A 14,345-nucleotide genomic window follows, 5' to 3' on the forward strand; every position below is an offset into this window, starting at 1 on the left:
TTTGGACTGAAACTTAATGCTTTCTGGAACTACTACTATTTCTGGCCAGGCCTGCTGACAGTCTCTGGTCCCAATAGAAGTCCTCTAATAATGCAAGATACAAGACACACATTTTGGGTTCAAGTGTTCACATACATTTAATTTTATTGTTTTTATTCTCTGAAAAAAAACACAAGGTAAAACATTTCCCCAAAGTCGTCATTGCACATAAATACATACCATAAAACATTTACAAATATTATTTGACTTAAATTACCTCTAGTTTACAAAATAAATGAAATGGGTAGGAGTGTAGAAGAAATTAGATTAGTCAAAAATTGTCATGAAAATGTATAGCGTTTCACCACTCTCCTTCATTTGTTCTGAGAAATACACAAAGACATTCCTCAATCTTCTCATCACCAGGGAATGGCCTAAATTCTAATCCCTTTCATTATCAGTCACATGGATGAGTTTGGGTTTGCGAGATGATTTGGAACAAAACAACAGCAATTGGTAGGCTACTAAAATATACAGCAACAGGAGAGGCAAATATAGCCTGGTACCAGCCCAGTTTGTGCTTTATAACCAACTCCACTGCCGTGTAAGCAACAGTTTATGGCATACAAAGACTAACAGAGGAGTTTGATAAAAAAAACATACAAATCTGCTACCAGGCTAGGTTAAATATATCTCCTGATACAGAGTAATAATGTCAAAATGCACTTTTCGTTTCATACCCTTTCTGTTTTACTTGTTGTTCTACTCTAGAAAATGTACAAATTCATAAACAAATACTTCATATCAAATAGTCCACTGCCTTCAGCAATGTATTAATTCCAGTACAGCTATTATATTTTTGACTTCCAAACTACCAAAAACTTGAGTTGGCCTCCATGTGCAGGTGTGGGTGGCACAGTCTTCATTCTTTCTTCACATATAGTAGTTAAGTAGTTAAGGCTTAACACATTAACTATAAATTCATACCACATAGTTAAGTATGAACAATCCATAAATAGGTTACAACGTAAGTTATATTACAGTACATTAGTCAGTCTTCTGGACACTTTGGGATAATAAATACAATACTGCATATCCAATTTCCTCACTTTCTTTGAAACCCCCATTCCTAGAAATACCCCCAAAAAACATACAGAAAAAAATATATATTGTGGATGATGTTTTAGTCACTCAAAATGATATTTTAAATGGGAATCAGAATGATTGTTCAGGACTTTAAATCATGTTTTGTATTGTAATGGTTTTGACTTGAGGTTAATTGTTTTTGTGGGGGTGCCAGGTAGGTTGTGCCTACCAGAGAAAATATAGATTTCTCCTTTTTGGTTGAGAGGTAATGTGTCCCATCTGGTCCATCAAGTCTACACCAAGACAATGGACTCATGTAAAAGTCAGTATGGACATACACTTTTCATAAACCCATAAAACATTGGAAATAACTTTAAAACAAATGTGTTCTTTTGCATTGGTTATATTACCAAAATAAATGATCGGTCACCCCTACAAACAATTAGTCAAAACCGTTACAATACAAAACATGATTTATGGTCCTGAACAATCATTCTGATTCCCATGTAAAATAGCCTTTTGAGTGACTGAAACATCACCCACAATATATATATATTTTTACAATAACAATGCTCAATATCTGAGTAAAAGTCATTTTTCTCTCATGTCAAACAACCAGGAAGCCTGAAAAGACACACTGAGTGGGCAGGGAGCTAATAGGCTGAGTGGGTGGGCAGCTCACCTTTACTGACAGTTCTTGGGAAAAAGCCTACAGTTGAAGTCGGAAGTTTAGATACACCTTAGCCAAATACATTAAACTCAATTTTTCACAATTCCTGACATTTAATCCTAGTAAAAATTCCCTGTCTTAGGTTAGTTAGGATCACCGCTTTATTTTAAGAATGTGAAATGTCAGAATAATATTAGAGAGAAGGATTTATTTCAGCTTTTATTTCTTTCATCACATTCCCAGTCGGTCAGAAGTTTACATACACTCAATTAGTATTTGGTAGCATTGCCTTTACATTGTTTAACCTGGGTCAAACGCTTCAGGTAGCCTTCCACAAGCTTCCCACAATAAGTTGGGTGAATTTCGGCCCATTCCTCCTGACAGAGGTGGTGTAACTGAGTCAGGTTTGTAGGCCTCCTTGCTCGCACAAGCTTTTTCAGTTCTGCCCACAAATGTTCTATTGGATTGAGGTCAGGGCTTTGTGATGGCCACTCCAATACCTTGACTTTGTTGTCCTTAAGCCATTTTGCCACAACTTTAGAAGTATGCTTGGGGTCATTGTCCATTTGAAAGACCCATTTGCGACCAAGCTTTAACTTCCTGACTGATGTTTGGAGATGTTGCTTCAATAAATCCACATAATTTCCCTGCCTCGTGATGCCATCTATTTTGTGAAGTGCACCAGTCCTTCCTGCAGCAAAGCACCCCCACAACATGATGCTGCCACCCCCATGCTTCACGGTTGGGATGGTGTTCTTCGGCTCGCAAGCATCCCCCTTTTTCCTCCAAACATAACGATGCTCATTATGGCCAAACAGTTCTATTTTTGTTTCATCAGACCAGAGGACATTTCTCCAAAAAGTACGATCTTTGTCCCCATGTGTAGTTGCAAACCGTAGTCTGGCTTTTTTATGGCGGTTTTGGAGCAGTGGCTTCTTCCTTGCTGAGCGGCCTTTCAGGTTATGTCGATATAGGACTCGTTTTACTGTGGATATAGATACTTTTGTACCTGTTTCCTCCAGCATCTTCACAAGGTTCGTTGCTGTTGTTCTGGGATTGGTTTGCACTTTTCGCACCAAAGTATGTTCATCTCTAGGAGACAGAACGCGTCTCCTTCCTAAGCGGTATGACAGCTGCGTGGTCCCATGGTGTTTATACTTGCGTACTATTGTTTGTACAAATGAACGTGGTACCTTCAGGAAATCGCTCCCAAGGATGAACCAGACTTGTGGAGGTCTAAAAAACAACAAATCGGAGGTCTTTGCTGATTTCTTTTGATTTTCCCATGATGTCAAGCAAAGAGGCACTGAGTTTGAAGGTAGACCTTGAAATACATCCTCAGATAAACCTCCAATTGACTCAAATGATGTCAATTAACCTATCAGAAGCTTCTAAAGCCATGACATAATTTTCTGGAATTTTCCAAGCTGGTTTAAGGCACAGTCAACTTAGTGTATGTAAACGTCTGACCCACTGGAATTGTGATACATTGAATTATAAGTGAAATAACACAAAGTAGATGTCCTAATCGACTTGCCAAAACTATAGTTTGTTAACAAGACATTTGTGGAGTGGTTGAAAAACAAGTTTTAATGACTCCAACCTAAGTGTATGTAAACTTCCGACTTCAACTGTATGTCAAGCAACATGGACGCAGTGTTGCGGTGAGATTATCTCAAGTAAATTTGCTGATACACAAAGCAATGGCACATGGTGACACAGACACTGAGTGACATGGCCGTGGCTTGCTATATAAAGTAGGCAGACAGGCATTGAGCCATTAAGTTTCTGTTCAATTGAACGTTAGAATGAGCAAAACAAGTGACCTATGCAACTTCGAGCGTGGTATGATCGTCTGTACCAGGCGCACCGGATCCAGTATCACAGAAACGGACGCCCTACGGAGCTTTTCACAAACGACAGTGTCTAGGGTTTACCGAGAATTTCGCAGCAAACAAAAAATATCCAGTCAGCGGCAGTCCTGTGTGCGAAAACAGCTTGTTGATGAGAGAGGTCAAAGGAGAATGGCAAGAATCGTACAAGCTTTCATGATGGCCACAAACAGACAAATAACGGCGCAGTACAACAGTAGCGTGCAGAACGGCATCTCGGAACGCACAACTCCTCAACTCACCATGTTCCACTCCTATCAGCTAAAAACAAGAAGCGGCTTCTCCAGTGGGCACGCGATCACCAACAGTGGACAATTGAGGAGTGGAAAAACATCCTCTGGTCCGAGGAATCCCAGTTCCTGTTGAGTCAGGAGTTGGCGTAAGCAGAATGGGTCTATGGACCTATCCTGCCTGGTGTCAACCGGTACAGGCTGGTGGTGTACTGGTGTGTGGAATTTTTTCCTGGCACACACTAGGTCCCTTGATACCAATTGAGCAATGATTGAACGCCACAGCGTATCTGAACATTGTCACTGACCAAACCTGTTCACAGCATGAACGTACCAAACGTTCCGCCGTCCAATCTGCTGCAACTGCGTGGTGCTGTGGAACATTTCCGACACCTTGTGGAATCCATGCCACAAGGAATTCAAACTGTTCTGGAGGCAAAGGGTGGTCTGACCCGGGACTAAATGAGTGTACCTAAAAAAAAAAAATGTCCGGTGAGTCAGGCAATGTCCATATATCATGACTATTAACGATAGTCAAGAAGTTTAGATGAATCTCCCGTTTGACATGTGTAAGTACTGGACAACTGTATCTGAGTTTTGGGCAACCCTTCCCCCGCTTTTGTTCCATGCTGGCTGAAGACCGAGCTAGCCAGTTCCTAGCTAACACCAGACACAGATGAAAGTACAAACCTAAGTATATTTGCCTTAGATGAATAGGGGAAACCTCATATTTGCAGACATGCTGCAGTCAAATTTTAGCACCACTAAACTAGCTACCTAAACCACTCCCCTCTGCGATATTGGTTACAAGGCGGTACCTATTTAAATTGGTGTATTAAAATGAGAGGATTTTGTGATGTCACAAAAAGCCCTTAATAATCCGCCTCCTGAATCCAAATGGGGGAATGGACCAGTAACTATATGATCAAACTTTTATCAATGTAGAAGCAATAGTCATTTTTCATACTTTGGCCATCCTACTTTGATCTGGTTTCATCCAAATATCATCAAATTTCATTAACATGATTTTGACTGTGCAAGACCTTTCAGGCCTATTCAATCAGTTTCAGTGTAAACCTGCCATGACCGACAACTGCATAGCAATTTCCTTGCTTTTGTTTAGGTGATGTCAGAGGTGTAACTGCATTGGAGCAGCTCTTGTCATCATGTCACCAAACCACACCCGTCTATAAAACCCACCCGCATTGGAAGTTCAGAATGAGAAAGTGGAGGCTATATAGAAAGTGACACTCAAATTGAAACTCATTAAACAAATTAATAAGGATTGATGTCAGCCTAATTGAGGTGTAGATTACAGCACACATTCCAATGTTTCAGCTTGAAACAACAAGGCTGCATGGGATTTATACTAATGCGACTCGTGCATCCAATGGCAATGTCTGCTATAGCTATAATGCCGGGAGTCACTTGCTGATTTGACAGCTCCAACGATGTTACACCTCTAAAATCCTCGAAATAAAAACACAACCTGCTATGCAGTTGTCGGTTATTGCGGGTTAAGGATTGGAAATAGCCCTAAATGTAGCACATGGTCTACTGATTGGTAGATAGCAGAGTCAAGAGCCAGAACTGAGTATCTTATGTTAGGAAAGCATCTTCGAGCACGGCATCTGTGAAAACTTCAGCCACCCTCAACAATACATCAAAGCTACCAATGTCACCAAAATATGTAATGTAACATGTAGGAAATGATATAGTATGTTTACATCAATTCATATGTTTTATCATGGTATGTATGAAAATAATAAAACAATGGTGCCGTATGACATATGTGGATTACTGGCACTGAATTGAAGGATCAAGTGTGACAATAGATCAGTCAGTATAAATAAATCCTCTTACAATATTGAAAAGTAAAAGACGCATAGAATGGCACAAACTGAAGTGGCAATGGTGTAGGCCAACATACTTAATAATCCATTGAGTATATGACACCTAAAAACATCCTTCAGCAAAGAGATCTCTTTTCTTTGGGTTCAGTCTGAACTACTAAAACTATTTCCCAAAGCAAGCAGCATTACATGCAAATAAACATATTGAACATTATCAGCCTAAAATAATGATCTAACAGAAATAAATATACAGCTACATCATACGATTTGTAACAGAACTTGGGTCTTGGTCTATGAATACATAAGATAGAACTCTTAACTTATTGTTTTTTTAATGACTATGACCATTTTTACACCAATGAGGAAAAACGAGATCAAGTCATACAGAAACAGTACCATAGTAAACTATTGCACCTTGCTCAGTCAGATTACGGTGAGGGATACAGAATCTATCTTCATTACATAGGCTACGTCAAGTCAAAAAATGTGATCTTCACTACGTTCAGCCTCCCTTTCCAGTTGAGATGAGTGACATGTTTTAGAAAACTACATACATAATAATTTTAGTAGAAACCATTTTGTGCCAGACAAACACCTGTCTGTACTGAACCTTGGTAGGTCTGAAAGAAATACTGTACTTCAGGAAGTGACTCCTCTGAAGCCACACTGTGGCAAAGCAGGAAACAAAGCTGCACAGGTCAGCACAGTCCAACATCACATGACTGGGATCTCAGGTCACATACCACAATCTGAAGCTCATACCCGTTTAGGGAAGAAGGGAACATTGTAACATCTTGAAGGATTAGTTTCTTGAATATCACTTATAGTACAGCACTGAGAGGGGGGTGATACACAGAGAGAGTCAAAAAGAGAGGAGTACAGTACTGCTGGTTGAGGAGGGAGCCTGCCATAGAGATGGGAGTCTGCTCCAATCATGGCCTGTAGGTGGTTCTAGGGCTGGCGGTTTCCGTACATCAGAGGGATGATGTAACAGGAGATGTCGTCTCCAGATCCCAGCCGTTCATTAGTGATCCGCCAGCCTCGGTCCTTCAGTACTCCTCGCGCTCTCATCACCAGATCCTGAGCAGCCATCGTGTACCTGGTCACAGACATGAAGTGGAGGGGTGTTATGGCAAAAATGGTCCACTGTCAATAGTTGTATTTACTTTGTAAGATGTTGGATGTTTACTCAATTTACAAAATTGCATAATACAATGTCAGAAGGATGTCATGGAAAACTATTGAAAAATGTACTTTTACACGCACGCAGGTCCACTTGCACACAGACACACACCTACCTGTATAAGTCGTCGGGGTCACAGTTGGCCAAGAAGGTGGAGACTGATTCGTTGACTTCCTTGTTGGACAGGACGTCCCAAAGGCCATCTGTTCCCATCACCAGGACGTCGTCAGCACCGTGCTCGTATTGGTTTAGGTTGTACACCGTCACCTAGAAAGAATAACAACAAAATGGGTCAGGTTGTGCACAATAACAGCAATAGCAGACTGAGTTAGCGCCATGCTCGTACTGAGTCAGGTTGTACACCAGGGATCATCAACTAGATTCAGCCATGGGCCGACTGCAAATTGACTGCAAGAAGCCCAAACATATATAAAACATAATCATCTCAAAACATGCTTAAATTTGTATACGATCACGTGTATCTCTATAATGCTTGGGAATACTTGGGAACAAATTTCCCAAATTAAAATCATCTGGAGCTAATTTCCTGGTGTTTTTAAAGTCTTATGTCCAACAATAAAAATTTGAAAACTTGGCGGTGCCAGATAAAACCACCTGCGGCCTGCCCACCAGTTAGAGAACCCTATTGTACACCTTCACCTGTAACAAACAACAGGGTCTTATTCAGGAGAGAACACCAATTACATATATAATCGAATAGGATCTCTGAGTCTGATATCAGACAACCTTGGTTTGACCATGACAGAGGAACTGTGGTACTGTACACCCTAAACCCGTAGTGTATGTGCTTTAGCCAACTCTTCTATCATCATACCATACAACAGTGTGGGAGCAGGCTACTGTAGACCCTGAAGCTAATTGCGCCAACAGTTGTTTAGAACTTCTTCCATTTTCTAATAATTGCGCCAACAGTTGTTGCCTTCTCACCAAGCTGCTTGCCTATTGTCCTGTAGCCCATCCCAGCCTTGTGCAGGTCTAGAATTTTACCCCTGATGTCCTTACACAACTCTCTGGTCTTGGCCATTGTGGAGAGGTTGGAGTCTGTTTGATTGAGTGTGTGGACAGGTGTCTTTTATACAGGTAACGAGTTCAAACAGGTGCAGTTAATACAGGTAATGAGTGGAGAACAGGAGGGCTTCTTAAAGAAAAACTAACAGGTCTGTGAGAGCCGGAATTCTTACTGGTTGGTAGGTGATCAAATACTTATGTCATGCAATAAAATGCTAATTAATTACTTAAAAATCATACAATGTGATTTTCTGGATTTTTGTTTTACATTCCGTCTCTCATAGTTGAAGTGTACCTATGATAAAAATTACAGACCTCTACATGCTTTGTAAGTAGGAAAACCTGCAAAATCGGCAGTGTGTCAAATACTTGTTCTCCCCACTGTATGTGAGTAACTTAATTGTTAAATGACAGTTAAATGACAGCTCTAAAATAAATCAAGGATAGAGTGTGGCTGTTACACATCCAGCTGGGTGTCCTCTTTAGTCAGGCAGAATGACAGACCAGGTAGCAGCAGGGTTTGGCCCTCAAATGATACTTTAGCCTAATTTGCTACATAGGTCATCTGCCTTTTTTCAATTATTTTCCATTAGACAAATGATTTAACCCACATGTTGGCTTAGTTTTTTTTTGCCACACTAACAATGTCTTACTGTATTTAAATTATTTTATTTTATTTCAACTAACTTATGTTTTAATTCAATTAAGTTACTTACTGAGAACCACTTTCCAGGTTTTTATTTTTTTAGAATTTTTTGAAACAAGTAATTTATTTCACCCAGTCGATTAGGACATCTACTTTGTGCATGACACAAGTCATTTTTCCAACAAATGTTTACGACAGATTATTTCACTTATAATTCAATGTATCACAATTCCAGTGGGTCAGACGTTTACATACACTAAGTTGACTGTGCCTTAAACCAGCTTGGAAAATTCCAGAAAATTATGTCATGGCTTTAGAAGCTTCTGATAGGTTAATTGACATCATTTGAGTCAATTGGAGGTTTATCTGAGGATGTATTTCAAGGTCTACCTTCAAACTCAGTGCCTCTTTGCTTGACATCATGGGAAAATCAAAAGAAATCAGCAAAGACCTCCGATTTGTTGTTTTTTAGACCTCCACAAGTCTGGTTCATCCTTGGGAGCGATTTCCAAACGCCTGAAGGTACCACGTTCATTTGTACAAACAATAGTACGCAAGTATAAACACCATGGGACCACGCAGCCGTCATACCGCTTAGGAAGGAGACGCGTTCTGTCTCCTAGAGATGAACATACTTTGGTGCGAAAAGTGCAAACCAATCCCAGAACAACAGCAACGAACCTTGTGAAGATGCTGGAGGAAACAGGTACAAAAGTATCTATATCCACAGTAAAACGAGTCCTATATCGACATAACCTGAAAGGCCGCTCAGCAAGGAAGAAGCCACTGCTCCAATTTGTACTATTTTGTGTATGTCCATTACATGAAATCCAAATAAAAATCTATTTAAATTACAGGTTGTAATGCAACAAAATAGGAAAAACGCCAAGGGGGACGAATACTTTTGCAAGACACTGTACAAGATAGTGTGTGTGTGTGTGGGTAGAATGGTGCCAGGATGCTACACACAGTGTGTCATAATTGGATTTACCTCTGGACAGCAGGACAGGAAAGGCTTGATGTAGATGTTGGAATCGTGGACTTTAAGATCATGGTCACCAAGGCCTCTGGTCACTCCTATAGTGGCCATTACTCTGGCCTGAGGAAAAGTTTTAAAGACACCAGTTAGTATACTATTAAACTAAGATATACATCAGTTTTTCCTATGTAATAAACTCTGTTATAAATTCTGTTCACATCCACATTTAAACACAGACACACACACTCTCTCGCATTCACGCACGTTACACACACACAAACAACCTTTTTCCCTTTGCCGTAGACCAGTGGGAACCTCAGGTCCTCATCTTCTATGGTTTTATACGCCCTGTGTGGAAAGAGGAGACAATAATGGGTTTTTATTTCATGGTTTATAGCGCTGAGCATTACACACTGTATTTGATGTTCCTCATTATACCTGTCGCTGAAGGGAGGAGAGGGAGAGCGAGGTGGAGAGAGAACGCGAGAGATGGAGCGAGATGACAGAGAACGAAAACAGTGAAAATCAGCTGAGAACGAGGGAAGCAGATGGAGACCTCAGAGAGCTCTTTCAATTATGTTAGAGTTCATGTAGTTTTAGCCAATATGGTTCTTCAGAGCCACAGTCAGCAAGTTTAATCATGACCCTTCCTCTAGTTTCACATACACACACTGTGGTCTAAGGCACTGGATCTCAGTGCAAGAGGCATCACTACAGTCCCTGGTTCGTATCCAGGCTGTATCACATCCGGCCGTGATTGGGAGTCCCATAGGGCGGCGCACAATTGGCCCAGCGTCGTCCGGGTTTGATCAGTGTAGGCCGTCATTGTAAATAAAAATTAGTTCTTCACTGACTTGCCTAGTTAAATAAAGGTTAAACAGGAGTTTGCGTGAATTTCACAGTAATTTCCAGGCGGCTCACTAGCAAGTAAGTTACTGTATTTCATATTGCAGTACACCTATTGTAATCTAAATACACTCAATGCAAGCACTGTGTAATGACACACATTACAATACCGTAGAATTGATTGTATTATGCTGTAAAAAGTAAATGTTACCATAATCCCCCCCCCCCCCCCCCCCCCATGGCAGAGAGAAACATTTGTTTTAAAGTTAATTTCCTGCAGTTCTACAAATTTTGCCATGGGGCAGAGACATTTTTTGCAGTTTTACAGCAAATTTCCTGCAATTCTGCCCATTTTACCATGGAGGGAGTGGAGATTTGTTTTTGCAGTTTTAATGGCTAATTGAGTGACTGTCAGTGACTGACATGAGATAAAAACTGCTGATGCACAACCGAATTTCAAAGTTGCACCCTGTATATTCTACTATTCTAACTCTCATCAATAAATTGAGACCTCGACTGACTTCCAAAAAACTGCCGGCGACCCCTTCACTTATGCCTGTGTTTCCATTGAATTACATTGTCCACTCTACCGATAGTTTTGTCACACAAACTTTTGCGATAAATGACAAACTTGCCCAAATTGGTTTTCGCACATGGTCTCTAGACAGCAGTTCGCTGATAAAGTGGACACGGGACAGATTATGAGATAGATAATTGTTTGTTAATGGCAGCTAAGCATCGATCATCATGTCACTAGCATACAAATTAAGACCCTTGATATTTATTGGAAAGGAGCATTGAGCTCATCACCGTGCACTTTCACCAACCTGTAGCCTAAACTGTGCATGCTTTTTCAATTCGCACACAACATAATATCGCATGACTGCACATTTACCTTGAAATGATTATGGTTCTATCAGCAATTGTGCATTTCGTTGCATTATTAATTTTACCTACACAAAAAGGTCATGTCGAACGAACAAATTGTCTGTCAACATTTATGAAATTGTACCGACACTTCCTGTTTCCATTACACGTCTTGATTTTTTTTCTTATACGCCAGGAATTTACTAGCATAAAAACTGTGGAGGAAACGTGGTTAGTGACTGATATGAAGGCTTGTTTACTACTGTGACTGTGACACAAAGAACGTTGCAGTAGTACACAATACCGAAGATGGAATAGAAATAGATTGTCATTCTATTCCTGTAACTGGAGTTACACTGGAAGGGCAGATCATGTTGACTACTCCAATAATAACAATATAATAACAATAAAATAACATTTAATGTGACCCATAGAGAAACTGTACCATCCAGAGCAATAGCTGTAAAAAATATCAGTACACATCCATATATTGGAGAGCGATACTGAACAAGTTCCCCCTCCTCATCTAGCCTCGATTGAACCTTCCTGAATCAGCTCACTGTGGTAATGATAATATACTGTACTCACATAACATCAAACAGCATATTTAAACAGACAGGCTCTGCCCAGCCCACATCTCTCCGTTATGTCTACCTTTCTCTCGTGCAAGACCCAAGGCTCTGGGTATACTACAGAGATGAAGGTGAAACACTGTCTCACTCATTATAACCACTCTGCCTTCCCAAGGACATTAATTAGTGAATGGAGTGCGTAGACGTATGCACATCCCAGCAGAATGCCGGATCTCTCTAAACCAACAAGATCTCACGATCTCACTTCAAAACTCAACAGTTAAATTAAGGCATTCATTCCGACTGGTTAAAGTAAGGGTTAAGGTTTGGGATAAGGTTAAAACAGAAAAAATACAAATTAGGGCCTCGCACTGGGAATGAACCCGTAATCCTCTGAGCTGTAGCTCATGGTTTAGAGACGGTTAAAAGAGGGATTTCACCCTGGGGGACCATGGGTTTGTTTTGATCATGACAGAGGGATTTCTATGTCAGTGATAGGGTGCATTGTTTGCACGCCAAACAATGCACCCTATGACGACTTTCAGTGTATTGGGATGGAAGGTGCAAGATCTGAAAATAAATCTAGTCATGCTTGTGGCATTTTGCGGAGTCTCTATTTCATACTGATCGCATGGTCATGGTCATGATATGAGAACTGAGGATGGATGAACAACATTGTAATTACTCCACAATACTAACCTAAATGACAGAGTGAAAAAAAGGAAGTCCGTACCGAATAAAAAAGATTCCAAAACATGCATTCTGTTTGCAACAAGTCACTTAAGAAATACTGCAAAAAATAGAAAACAAGGTTGTCCACTATCGGCATATCTATTTATTATTGGTATCAAAATGTTAGCTGTTAAAATTAGATCCAACAATAATATTAAGAGATTAGAAATCTGTGGCTGTACGCTGATGATTCATGTTTCTTTTTAAACCACAATTAGAATCCTTCCACAGGAGGGAATCTAGATAATTTTGCTAAACTTCCTGGATTAAAAGTGTACTTTATTACTTATTGTATCACAAAAAAAATTCAACTTTTACATTACCGTGTAGTTTACCAATAAAATGGTCTGACGGTGATGTGGACATACTCGGTATACATATCCCGAAAGAAAGAAATGATCTCACTCCAATAAATTTTAATAGAAAGTTAACAAAAATAGATAAGATCTTGCTACCATGGAAAGAAAAATACCTGTCTATTTGTGGAAAAATCACCATGATTAACTCTTTAGTCATATCACAGTTTATCTATTTGCTTATGGTTTTGCCTACACCTAGTGACCTGCTTTTTAAATTATATGAACAAAAAATATTCAACTTTATTTGGAATGGCAAGCCAGACAAAATTAAAAGGGCCTATTTATATAATGAATATGAATTCGGAGGGCATAAATTATGAAATATTAAAGCATTAGACCTCTCACTAAAGGCATCAGTCATACAAAAATTATACTTCAATCTGAAATGGTTCTCACCCCATGTTCAAGAATGGCCTTTTTCCTTTTATTCAGATTACAACTGCTCACTTTCGGTTATTAGAAAACGAAATCTCCAAAATATCGTTATTTTTAAACAAGCCTCAGAATTGGTTGCAATTTCAGTTTAATCCACCTGAAAAGATAGAACAAATATTACAACAAATATTGTGGTTAAACTCAAATATACTAATTGATAAAAAAAAAAACGATTTTTCAATAAAATGTTTAAAAAAGGTATAATTTTTGTAAATTATATCATAAATAGGACTGGTGGAGTTATGTCACACATGCAGGTAACACAGACATATGGAAATGTCTGCTCTACCCAAAATTACAACCAACAAATTGCAGCATTACCACAAAAATGGAAGAGGCAAGTAGAAGGGGGAAAAGTAAGGAACTTGTCTGTCGGAGACCATAAATGGTTAAAGAAAATTGTGATGAATAAAAATATATACCAATTTCCTTTAAGGACCAAAATATCGACAGCTGTGCCATATAAATCGCAAAACATTTGGGAAGAGATTTTCGATGTACCGATTCCACGGCACTGTGATAACATACAGGAACTCAAGTCCTTCTGTTCATCCGACCTAGAATATCTTCACAATCAAATTCCCGACTGTACTATCTCCCGAGATCATTTTCGTCAATAATAGCCACAGTGGTCTATCCCCCCTCAAGCCGATACCACGACGGCCCTCAAAGAACTTCACTGGACTTTATGCAAACTGGAAACCACATATCCTGAGGTTGCATTTATTGTAGCTGGGGATTTTAAGGAAAAGGCTCCCGAAATTCTATCAACATATTGATTGTTGTACTCACACTGCTAAAACTCTCGACCATTGTTATACTACCTTCCAGAATGCATATAAGGCCCTCCCCCACCCTCCATTCAGGTAAATTGGACCACGATTCCATCTTGCTCCTCCCCTCCTATAGGCAGAAACTCAAACAGGAAGCACCCGTGGTAAGGACTATTCAACGCTGGTCTGACCAATCGGAATCCACGCTTCTAGA

General features: G+C 39.8%; 1 protein-coding gene across 1 annotated transcript in view; it reads right to left on the reverse strand.

Moving 5' to 3' along the window:
* Positions 1-6,661: 6,661 nt before the first annotated feature.
* The window catches only part of LOC120032231 (protein phosphatase 1H-like), an 80,231-nt gene continuing 72,547 nt past the window's right edge, over positions 6,662-14,345 (reverse strand). The window contains exons 7-10 of the mRNA XM_038978223.1: positions 9,832-9,895; positions 9,560-9,667; positions 7,009-7,160; positions 6,662-6,809 (exon numbers count right to left, since the gene is read on the reverse strand). Coding sequence (XP_038834151.1) covers positions 6,662-6,809; positions 7,009-7,160; positions 9,560-9,667; positions 9,832-9,895 — 472 coding nt within the window. The remainder of the gene's footprint in view (positions 6,810-7,008; positions 7,161-9,559; positions 9,668-9,831; positions 9,896-14,345) is intronic.

The sequence above is a fragment of the Salvelinus namaycush genome, chromosome 38 (assembly GCF_016432855.1).
Source record: "Salvelinus namaycush isolate Seneca chromosome 38, SaNama_1.0, whole genome shotgun sequence".
In the NCBI taxonomy this organism is placed as follows: Eukaryota; Metazoa; Chordata; class Actinopteri; order Salmoniformes; family Salmonidae; genus Salvelinus; species Salvelinus namaycush.